Source organism: Diabrotica undecimpunctata, chromosome 4 (genome assembly GCF_040954645.1).
Source record: "Diabrotica undecimpunctata isolate CICGRU chromosome 4, icDiaUnde3, whole genome shotgun sequence".
NCBI classification, from domain to species: Eukaryota; Metazoa; Arthropoda; class Insecta; order Coleoptera; family Chrysomelidae; genus Diabrotica; species Diabrotica undecimpunctata.
This window is the reverse complement of record NC_092806.1, coordinates 29312771-29325508: the sequence shown is the minus strand read 5'-3', so window position 1 is coordinate 29325508 and position 12738 is coordinate 29312771. Positions and strand designations below refer to the sequence as shown.

The window sequence follows — 12738 nt, the reverse complement described above, 5'->3', positions numbered from 1 at the left end:
ATAATTTAGTGGAGTAAACTTGCCTGCTGTTGGACCAATTACAAACAAGCATTAGGGCGCGGTAAATTTGAATTACTACTTTGCATCCTGATATATCTGTATTATTGCAGGATACAGATTTTTTTTTTGGTAGAGCAATAAACATTGACTTCAGCCATGATCTTGGTATTACTCCGTTTAAATATATGTCATTGAATATTTTTGTTAGTCGTTGAGTACCATCGGTGTTAAATAGCTTTATGAGTTCAGCATATGAATTGTCAGGTCCAGGAGCTTTACCATCTTTTAGTTGTCATATTGCTTTTTCCACTTCATCTGATGTCATTGTAAGTCGTCATTACATATATAGGACGGATATTGTTCGGACCTATTATCATCAAAGAGTTCTTGTACGTATTTGGTCCATATGCATATTTCTTGATTTTTATATGTGATGATGTTCCCCTGTTGATCTTTCAGTTTGCTAGCTGTGTTGGATTTTTGAAGACCAGCTGCTTGTTTTACCTTTTTATGCATATTAAATGTATCGCGTTTTTGTTCCAACAACTCTATCTCTTCGCCCTGTGTTTTTAACCAATTTTCTTTGGCCTTTCGTATTTCGATTCTTATTAGTCTCTGAATATTTTTGTACATTCTTTTGTTATTCTTTGGAGAGTATGCAACTCAGCAATATTTTCAATATCATTTTAAAAGTCTTAAAGTGGTCTACTTTAAAATGTATAATATATGTCTGAATTGTCAATATGAATGAGTCAGACAAAATTAAATTATTAGAAAAATGTTTCACCAAGCACCTTTTCCGAAGTGGAAATCGAAACACGTCAAAAATAAACTTATTTTAAACTTAAATTGTGGCTTATTCCCAACAAAAATAGTAATTGCATTACGATGCCACACGATAGCTTCAGAACAATAATAGTTCTTAAATGTAATGTTTTCATGTCATAAGTGTTTGTTGGGGATCAAATATCGTCATTTTCATCTGCAATGTTACAATGTTGTTTTGCTGGACAAATGGAATGGAAGGAGATAGAATGTGTCATGCTTCTAATTCTATTCTGTTCTATGTATTATTTCCTGGCATCCTTGTGAAACCATTTTGTATTAAAGATCCTTTTGTTTATTATTTAACAAATATAGAGGTGGCACTTTTCCAGTTAATGAAGTAAAGCAACGATACTATCGGACGGATGTACTAACTCTCAACTTTCCAGTCTTTACCCGTTTACATTTCCTATATTGTTGTCACGATTAACTAATTGAAAAACTACACTTTGTGATACATTAACATATTTAGCTGTGTTCACTTGCCTAGCTCTGTTTGAATCATACTAACAGCATTATTCAACATTACGCTAGCCCATTCCCTTCCAACTCAGATCTATATTATAAAACTTGGCAATGAATACCTTTCAAACTATTGTCATAGATATATTTTTTTACTTTACATACTTTACATAGTAAGTTTAAGGTTTGTTTATTTCCACTTATCAAAAAGTAACCAACATTTTTTATAGCAAATGTTTTATTTCAGCATTAACAATATCCTTGACGATCAGTTTATTACGTTAATATAAAAACAGATGTAAGTATTTTAATAAACTTCGTTAAATTTTAGAAAATAGTTGTTTTTAGGATCTCGTTTATTTTATTATCAAATTACCATTATTTTATTTATCAAATTAATTTACTAATCAAAAATACATTTACCATGATAATGTTGCAAAACTTGGCGACGCATCTCGCTAAAACTATGGAAACAGGCGTGTTTAACACACTCTCCATATTCCCGAATGATTTCCCAGGAACACACAAGTTAATTTCCCGGTTAATATCCGCTTAGATAATGTCCATACGGTACGCAAAGATTTAATATTGCGATGTTATTGGAACGACCGAGAATCCAAGAGCTGCTTTAGAAATCGAGTATCGGGTATTATCTACACATATTGTTGCGAGGTTTGGTCGTGTGCACCTGATGATGGCTATTAGAGAAATTAGGTCAGGAAATGTTTGTAAAATTGGTCTGCATGCTTTTACATTCTTGTACCCACATTAATGTTTAAAAATTTAATAAGTTCTTAGTAATATAAGCATACAGAGATGCTTGTATGGACCTTATATGCATAAAATGGAAAATACCGAAAAATTATTAAAATTTTATGTTTGTAATATAGATACCATATTGATAAAATGAAGATAGTTTTGTAAATCAAGTTAAAGCAAATGGATCGGACAATATTACTTGTAGAATAGTAGATAGCTCAGGTTTATTTAAAGTAATGCTGGAGTGGAAATGAGACAAATTTCAGATTAATGAAGAATTTTTCTTACTTTAATACAAAAACCAAAGAGGTGATCAACAACACATCAATAATAATACCATAAAACTAGTTGGTATGATCATGAAAATGTGGAAGGGAGTAATTGATAGACGGATACGAGAGGAGACCGAAATATCGGAAAATCATGGAAAATCAAATATGGACAAAATGACAATGTCTTAAAGCTAACTAAAAGACATGATATAAATATTATAATGGGCCATTTAAACGCTAAAGTGGGTCAACGAGAAGCAAAGAATTGTGTGGGGCGATATGGAGTGGGGGGAGAAGAATGAACGTGGCGATAGGTCGATCGATTTCTGTATTAATGGGGAACTAATAATTGTAAATACCTTGTTCACAAGATAACTGTTGTAGATTATACAGATGGAGGTCACCAAGAGCTGACCATAACAACAAATTGGTCAGAAATCAAGTAGATTATATTAACGTCAACAAAAGATATAGAAATTCTATAATATCAACCAAAACTACCCAGGAGCGGACATATCCTCCGATCACAACCTGGTTGTTTTGTCGATGAGAGTGAAACTAAAGACTGTAAAGAGCCCTACTTTCAAGAAAATCATGGATACAAGGAGACCCAAACAGAACAGAAGAAATTTTTTAATAAAATCCTTTATAATATATATACAGGAACTTAGTTTCCTTGTAGAACAGAAGAACTTAAGAAAAGTCAAAAATAATGCGGAAACTCTAACTATTGACCATAAATGAGAAAAAATTCAGCATGCTCTCATGTCAGTTGGAAAATTATTGGAAAGCTTAAAGCCACTTAGACGAAAACGAAAACCCAAGATTACAGTAGAAATTCTTGAGCTTATGGAGTAACGAAGAAAACATAAGGCAAAAGATCGGATACGAAGCAATTCAGGGAACTATCAAAAAGAAAATTCGAGAGGCAAAAGAAAGGTGGCCCTCCGACAGATGCAAATAAAGATGCTGAATGAAAAGTATGAACTTTAATCTACACAAAAAAATCAAAAACATGACAGAAGACATTGCATCAATGAACCAATTACATCCAACAACTATTTAACGATGAAAGAGGAGAACTGTCCACTGAGGATACCGGACTATCAATATTAGTAGAAGAATTCATTTATCCCATCGAAAACACAAAAGACGGCAAAGCTTCTTGACCAGATGATGTGCCTATCGAATTATTAAAACTCATCGATGAAGATGTTATCGATGTAATGGTTAAACTCTTTGATCTTATTCATTAGACTGCCACAATCCCCTACAATGGCTGCAATTAACCTTGGTAGTAATTCCCAAAAAGTCAAGTGCAGTAATCTGCTCAGATCACAGAACAATGGCTTTAATGAGTCACACACTTAAAATATTAAAAAAAAATGCACAGTAGAATTGATAAAATGGATATGTAATAAAAATAAACTCGAACATCAAAGTAAAACACTTATTTGCCATGCTGCAATACGGACGTAGAAAACTCTTTCGAGTAGGGACTTCCCTGTTGACAATCTAATTTTGTCGACATACTGCCATATAATTTAATATTTTCAAGTATTGTTTAATCCATTTAAACCCAAACACTGTTTTGCCTTGAGGTTGTTTTGTAAGTACTACAAAGTTCACTAAAGATGGACTGATTAGTTCTAAAACATTTTGAACTTAATCCTTTTGGATTTTTAAATTTAATTTTAATTGAATGTACCAATTACAACAAAAACGTTTTACTTCAATGTTCGAGTGTTTTAACTATATGGTATACAGCCAACTCCCGGAAATTACCCCTTTCTTAAGTGTATAATATGAAATAAGTGAAACACAATTTGGAATTAGAAACGGTATGTCCTTAAGATATGCTTTGTTCGCTTTAAATGTGTTGGCCCAGAGATGTATGGACATGAATCAGCGCATGTACTTATGTTTTGTAGACTTTGAAAAGGCATTTGATAAGGTTCAACTAGAAAGCTTGTCGATAAAAATCAAGAATAATAACATAAGTGATACAAAAAGAACGCCAACAATAATAATTTATAGAACGTAATGCAACGCCTTAATGCATGTTGTCATGAATACGTGTTAGAGATGAATTTGAAGAAAACTAAGTCATAATGACTGAGTCAGCAGATGTAAACATCCAACTGGTTATTAACAAAATTGTAATTTGCCGCAGCCTTCACAAATAAAAATTACAAATATGCCATTAGAATTCCACAGCATTGCAGCATTTACATCGGGAAAACCACAGCGATATTAAAAGCTATCAAAAACTCCTCTTCAACGACTGAAAATAATATTTTAATCATCACAGATTCACTCAGCGTAATTCATGGAATTAGTCAACTTTTCCCTAGCCATCCTATTGCACAAAATATAAGAAATGAACTTAATGCACTACACCATATAAATAAAAAGGTTACATTTATTTAGATACCTTCACACATTGGCATTAAAGGCAACGAGGAAGTTAATCAATTGGCTTTAAAATCCATCAGAAATGAAAATGTTCCAGAAATTACTAAATATCCCCACACCGACCATAAACGACAGTCCATGAATCATATAATAAATTTATGGCAAGCAACCTGGGACGTAACAGACTCTAAATTGAAAACAATAAAGCCTAGAGTAGACGCCAGCCTACCACAATAAGGAAACAGAAGAGATCAAGTAATCGTAAATCGTCTTCGAATCGGCCACACAATAGTAACACACCAACATCTTCTAAATAAAGAACCAGCTCCGATTTGTACCTACTGCTCTACTCAACTCACCGTGAAGCATCTGATAATCGACTGCCCGCAGCGCCAACCTAAGAGAACATGCCGAGGAATTAGTGGAAACCTGAAAAGTGCGCTTACGACAAATATCTCGGATTTATTGCAGTTTCTAAAAGACATAAATATTTATAATAAACTTGAATTTATCGAACTGTACTATTGTGTATGTCCCCCACTAATAACCCTTGGTGGTTGATGTGGGTTCTCTATGTTTAAATAAAAAAAAATTGTAATTGAGAGGCGTGGATAATAATAAACACATGGAAACATCGTTAACATCAAATGTAGACCAAAATAAAAAAAATCAAGACCCGTATTGAACTAGCGCGTGCATCATTCATTAAACATAAAAAGTTTCTATGTTGTAGGAATGTAATGTAGAGCTACGCCTAAGGATGCTTCTGTGTTACGTGTTCTCTATTTTTTTTTTGTAGTTTGGAAACGTGAACACTAAAACAAGTGCACATACATAAGTTGGCCGCCTTACGACGACAGAAAAAGAAATAATATTTCAAAATACGCAAAACTTGACTACTCGGGACATAAAATAAGAGGACAAGAATACCCATTCTTACAATTCATTATGCAAAACAAAATTAGAGGAAAGCGAAATGTGGGAAAAACGAAGAATATCCTGGCTTAAGAATATGATGGAATGGTTTGAATGCAGTAGTGCAGAACTATTTACAGCAATGCTCAATAAGGTCCGCAAGGTCCGGATAACCCGGATGATTTCCAACCTTCGATAGAAGATGGAACTTGAGGAAGAAGGATGAAATGGAATGAATCGAGTGGTGTGTTATGCTATAGCAAGATTTTGTTGAAATTGAATGACAAACAATAAAACAACCATAAGACCAGTTATGATGTATGGCACTGAAAGTTGAGCAGCTAAAAAGAGAGAACACCGAATGTATGTAACGGAAGTGAGAATGCTGAATGGAGTGACAAAAAAAGTACAGGGACCAGTTGGTGCAAAAAAAAGTACATATATGTTAAGGTCGTTGTACGTACAACGCCGAGACAATAATCTATGGATAATTGAAATTAGAGAATCGCATAAATGCAAACTGAATGAAAATAAAAACAAAAGTCATGAACATGATCATGAGATAATGTACAGCTCAATGGTGAAATCGGCAAATGAATTAATATATAATACGAAATATGCAAGGACAAAACTGAACGATAAAATACGAGTAATAAGATAATTATGCAGCTGTATTGATTTAGATGAATTATGAGGCTGGTGATGTTACGTATGGTGGAACTGGTGTGAACAGACTAAGATAGAGGATATGCTTTAAAAATAATAACAAAAATTAAAAATACGGAGATTGTAAGGAGAAGTTACAGAAAGAAGAAACTAAAAGAAGTAGCCTTTGGTAAATGGTCGAATAATACAAGAAGAAGTATTATATCAGAAAAAATTTAATCGGGATAAAAACATGCGGAAGAAACTAGAAGGGATCATGTCTAGGTAACTTGTTAATCATGACGGTTATGACAATGAGAAAGATGGTAGTCACGACGCCGATGATTAATCATATACAATACCGTCGCATTTTATGTTTTAATCCATGACGTATAATCCTCTAATAATAAATATATTCCAACATATATTACACTAATGGAAAAAGAACAATCATTTCTGATAACTGACTATTGGTTTACGATAACATCTGCCTGATATAAACAACATTATGATGGTGCACAAATCCGCAGATATCCCTTTCGCGTATCAAAAATCGTTTATAGACGATCAACCGATAAAACTAGACTAAAACAAAATTAAAAACTACAGTTACCTTTATTCTCTTATCGGAACCAGTCTTTTTGAGGGGTGGTGGTGTGTTGGCTTGCGCTTTGTCCACTTTACCCTGTGACAGTTTTCGAAGTGGAGGTGGCAGCCATTTCCGTCTGAAAAAAAAGAGAAAAAGTGAAAATAGAATCCTTTCAACTTTTGCATATACATACAAGCTTTTAGTTGCAACTCGTTGCATTTTCTTTTGACAATTAAGCCTTTTAAATGAGCGTTCTATGTAAACCGATTTCAGGAAAATGTATACACGGTCCAAACGAGCTTTCGGTTTAAATTTTAGGATTTTTAAACGAACTGCAAGCATTTTAACGAGTTGTAGGTATTAGTAAAATATATTAAATTTTTCTGGTCATAGTTTATGTTGGAGATAACAAATTAAATATATTCGCTTACATTTAATGAATATAACAATTCCTAAATAAATTTTAATAATATAAAGTAAAAAATTCTCAGTTTTGAGATAGAATATTTACTATTTAAATGGGAATAAGCCACAATTAAAGGTTAAAGTACGTTTATTGACGTTTCAATTTCCATTTCGGAAATCGTTCTCAAAATACTTTTGTACTTTAAAATGCCACAAGAAAATGGCTTCAGGATAGAATATTTATTCTAAAACACCAGCTTTTATGTCTTTCGTATTATTTTCATTCTATAGCAGAATGGTATTTAATATTATTCCACCTAAACTTAACAAATGATGCAAATAATATACCACACCACCTACAAGAGAGATATATAGAAAATCGTTCCCAAAATCAAGTAGATGTATTACATTAATTACTGCTTTAATTCATGGATGTAGATTCTCAAATTCTTCCTAAGGCAAGGCGCTCACCAACGTGGCAACCAAATGGCGTGGCAATGGCGAACAAGTGTTGTGGTGTCCCAGTGGCAGGTGAAATGTATAAACATATGTAGTCGCACGTGCGACCTTTCGATACGTGCGACTACATTATGTTTATAAAGGTTTAACAATTCTATCTGCCACTGGGACACCACAGAACTCGCTCGCCATTGCCACGCCATTTGGTTGCCACGTTGGTGAGCGCCTTGCCTAATAAACACACAACTGCTAATTTGGCTTCCACAAATCAATACATTTTGAAAAAAAATATTACTGAAAATATTTCTAATGCAACAATTTTTAATTTTAGTAATTGTCTAAACACTATTAATCTTAACATTAATTCAACGCAATGTAATTGTTCTATCAATATCCTTTTATTTTACATTTAACTGTTTTTAATACAATTATTTCTGGTCGTGAAGAAAATACGATCTGTTACTCGGTTAGAATGGAAATTATAAGTTATAAAATAATGAAACCAGAAATTGTAAAAACAATATTTATTTAATAAAATCCAGGGTGCGTTTCGACATAACTGTCATCATCAGCTTTATAAAATCTACTCATTTAATTCATATGAACACTACTACTCCACTTCTATTTGGCCTACCTAAGATCCACAAACAAAACGTTCCAATGAGACCTGTAAATAATTTCATAAACAGCCCTGTTACGCTAATACATAGCATAATTTTTGAATACGAACATCAAACTTCTTACCAATATCCACAACCCCTTTCTAGTTCTCAATTCAGTTGACTTAGCACACAAGCTTAATAAGGTAGATATTCCATCCATCTTACTAATCATATTATCAATACTAATACATATATATCATATCCAATTTCTTCCCTATGTTACCAATTTATTCCCTCTCAAGAATACATACAATTGGTTAGAGAATTACTTTTCAAGAATTCATTACCTACTCATACCACTTTTGATATTTGCTCTTTATTAGGCCTATGGATATCAGATTGAAGTTCGTCGAATGTTATGTATGATCGCAACTGCTATACGGGATAGAAGCATGGACTCTGAAAGCACAATCCGTAAAAAAAATGGAGTCATTCGAAACGTGGGTATATAGGCGTATTCTTAAAATTCCTTGGACTGTAAAAGTCTCAAACGAAGAAGTATTAAGACGAATTGGACATGCCAGAAAGCTTATTGACGTTATTAAAATAAGAAAACATCGTATCTGGGCCACATACTTGGAAACGATAAATACTCTCTTCTGCACGTCATCATGCAAGGAAGTGTAGAGAGAAGAAAAGGATTGGAAAGAAAGAAGAAATCTTGGCTCGGAGGAATATCAGATTGAACTAAACTCAGTGTTGAACACATATTTCAAGTTGCAAAAGATAGGAAAGCATTTAAAGCTTTACCAACCTTCTTTAAAAGACGGCACAATAAGAAGACGACGATTAGGCCTATGCTTGGAACAATTTTTTTTTTTTTTTATGATAAATTTTACTTACAAAACTGGGGTTTGTCCATGGATTGTAACTTATCACCTCTCTTGGCAGAAAAATTGTTAAATAACAGCCATTGATGCTACATAATCTTCTATTTTAAAATAAAATGAGATTTTACTACACATATGTTGATGTTATAAATTCCAAAGAAGAGACAATCAAATTCCTAAATTATATACCCGAGGCATATAATTTACTATAGAGTTTGAATCCAATTCTTCACTTCCTTTTTTTGATACTTAAATTTTAAAGAATTCTATCTTTAACAAACTGAATTCCGAAATATACAGGAAACCCACAACTACAGATGCTCTGATTAATTTTCATTCAAACCATCCATTCTCCCATAAAATGTCATCATTCAATAGTTTCTTAATTAAAGCCTTCAAACTTCACTTATCTAAATAAATCATTGTAATTAAACAGTTAGCCTTAAATAATATTAATTACCTTCTTCAGCTTATTAATAAAGTATATGGGAAATTTTAACAAGAATAGACTCACATTTTCCGTGATTTCTGAAGAACCTTTAAATATCCTTTTCTCAATATCCTTTTTTGATTCCATACATTTTCTAGGTCCATACTCTTATTCTTCTTGTAAGACAGTTTACATCGGTCAAAGTGGCACGAGAATAGAGACCCGTATTTCAGAACATTTAAAATTAATAAACACAAAAACACAGATATTTGCAATGCTAACTCTGCTTTCTCCAACCATATTCTTTCAACAAACCACTGCCATTCCCTTCTAGATATTAAACTCTTACACACTTGCAAAGTAATAGATTGGATATTTTAGAATCGTATGAAATCCGTAGGGCTAAATCAAATGATATTGAAATTGTTTTCAATTAACGGCTTTCATCTCAGCCTTACATTTTTATCATCGTTTAATTTAGTTTAATGCGGGAATTCCAACTGAAATTACGAAATCTCCCAACCACATTTATCGACCTCATGTTATTAGATTTACTACTTTTGTGTTATTATATATTTTGACTTCATTTATTCTTTCTCTTACATTGCTCGACCAGAATGTTGTTACCGGACTTATTATCTAAGTATTTATAAGTATTTATACCGTATGTGATGCGCACGAGTTCTCAATAATTCGAAATAACGTTAATATTTTTACCATATCTATCATGGCATAGACTTTTACATTACCCTATTAGGCTTTATAAGGGACACTTCCAACAATTGCCAACCTCCCTTTTTCAAGTCTCTTGTTAAATTCAAACGTAATGTTGGTTGCCTTACTAAAATAATTTTTACTACTAAATTCCTCTTCTAAAAACACTCAACTGCACATTTGTTTTTTTAAAAGCTTTTGTAATAAAATCCACAAGGAAAATAATTCCTGCAGCTGGCTGTATACCACGTATCACAAAAAAGAGGTTAATCTTTGTATATGGGTATATTTTATAAAAACCCTAAAAGGGCTACATTAAAAACACGAACGTTTTCGGAACAACAGTTCCATCATCAGGTTAAAATACAAGATACCATGCCTGAGCCACCAAAATATTTTGGTAAATACCCTTTAAAATATATTGTGTTACCGAAGATAGTACATAATGTTGATAATATTATTTGATGTTTAATATTTTAATTAAATTTTACTTCAGGTAACATACACCCATGCTTTAAGTGAGTTCCAGTGTCCGGAGAGTAAACCTCTTCAAACGGACTTCAGCTGGTAAACGTTCGTGTTTTTAATGTAGCCCTTTTAGGGTTTTTATAAAATATACCCATATACAATTTTGTAACATAAATTTCAAACCCTTTAAGGGTTTATAATTACTAACTGTATTGCCGAATAGTTCTGATGCCGAATGGCAGTACGACAATGCTAGCCCTAATCCCAACTTTTCTCTTCAAAATGGTACCCATTGGAGAACAATTGGACTTTTTACAATTGTGTAATTTGGGATGTTCCTTACGGCGTTAGTAACCCAGCCACTTTCCCATTTTTCTTTAAATTAAGTAGCAAATTTTTTACATTAAGAACTTTTTGTACACTAAGTTCTGCTTCCTTTGAGCAATCAGAGCCGCAGGTTACCCGAATCAAACAATATGGAGAAATAAAAATATCGGGAAAGAAAAGAAAACGCAGAATTTACAAAACCCTTCTCGAAAGGCATTCTCGAATTTTTCGATCAAAAAGTATCCCGCTCATTCACTTCCAGTTAAACCAACCAGCCTGTATCATGTGGGAAATTTTTCAATTTAGTGTCCCATTTTCCGTTATGTAGGAGCCAACATTCTCCTACACTTCCCAATTTTTATCCAAGCAATTTTATATCCCCAACCATTCCTCTACCTCCTAACCACATATACTCCGTTTTCAACCTGCTAATCTTAAAATCTCCCTCTTCAATAGCCCATCTTCAACCGTTAAACATAAATATCTTTGCTATCCTCTACTAACCCGATATCATCAACAAAGAGCATTGACCAAGGGGCCCCCTCCCTTACTTTCTTTGTCAGTAAATCTATACAACATGAAACAGGTTGGGACTCGGTGAAGATTCTTGATGGAAACCAACCGTCACTGGAAAACTTTCGGTCAATCCGACAAGTCCTTACTTTGATGTACGCTGCCTCATACACATACTTCACAAGCTTTACGTACTTCTCAGGAACCCATTTCTTTCTCATTCATCTCCATAGCTCTTGCCTAGGGACTATGTCGTACGCCTTCTCAAGATCTTTAAATATCAAATGTATAGACATCTATTATATTTGTACGTATTTATAATTCAATTGCGATTGATTAATTTTAATTTAGAAAATATTTACAGTTTTTACTGCCACTTGTAATTTGATTGACAGTAGTTTCATCTTACTTCAGTGGTTTTCAATATCAAATCGGCCATAACGGGTGAAACGCACAATATAAAATATTCCTTTACGTCACTGTAGTCATCAAATTAAAAATAAATGATTGATAATAAAAATATTTTATTATGGTACTTTTTGTAATTGTTTTTCAGTATTATTTATGAATATTTTTTTGTCGAAATTCACAATTATTCGAAAACCATTTCCAGTCATTTCTATCGTTGTTTGTTTTCGTTTTATGATTTTATGAAAACTCGAGATTGTATTTCAAGCTGTTCGTTATATTTAGTCAAACTCATAATGGATTTTCCATTATTCTTCAAAACAAACACGGACGTTGCAAGAAAGGTTATTGCAAGCCAAAAAATAAATATTTAAAAGCGTTAATAGAAATTTGAAGTTGGCGAGTGTTTTAAAACGGAACTCACAAAAACTTGAATTATGTTACATTGCCTCCTTAAATATTTGGAGTCAAAATAACAAAGACTGGTAGTTAAAGGAACGTTTAAAATACTAGATTTTTTTGGACAATATGTTTCCATAATCCGAAAATAACGCGTAGATGACGCCAGTAACAACAATTCATATCATTTAGAAAGTATAATTTTCCAACTAGTAGAATTATTCAATGAAATCTACGATAC

The 12738-nt window shown here is 32.9% G+C and overlaps 1 protein-coding gene across 6 annotated transcripts in view; it reads right to left on the bottom strand.

Annotated features, from left to right (window-relative positions):
• Positions 1-12738, bottom strand: part of trio (trio Rho guanine nucleotide exchange factor) — a 668772-nt gene that overhangs the window by 123635 nt on the left and 532399 nt on the right. For all 6 annotated transcript variants that reach the window (XM_072529242.1, XM_072529243.1, XM_072529237.1 and 3 more), the window contains one exon: positions 6907-7018. In XM_072529242.1, coding sequence (XP_072385343.1) covers positions 6907-7018 — 112 coding nt within the window. The remainder of the gene's footprint in view (positions 1-6906; positions 7019-12738) is intronic.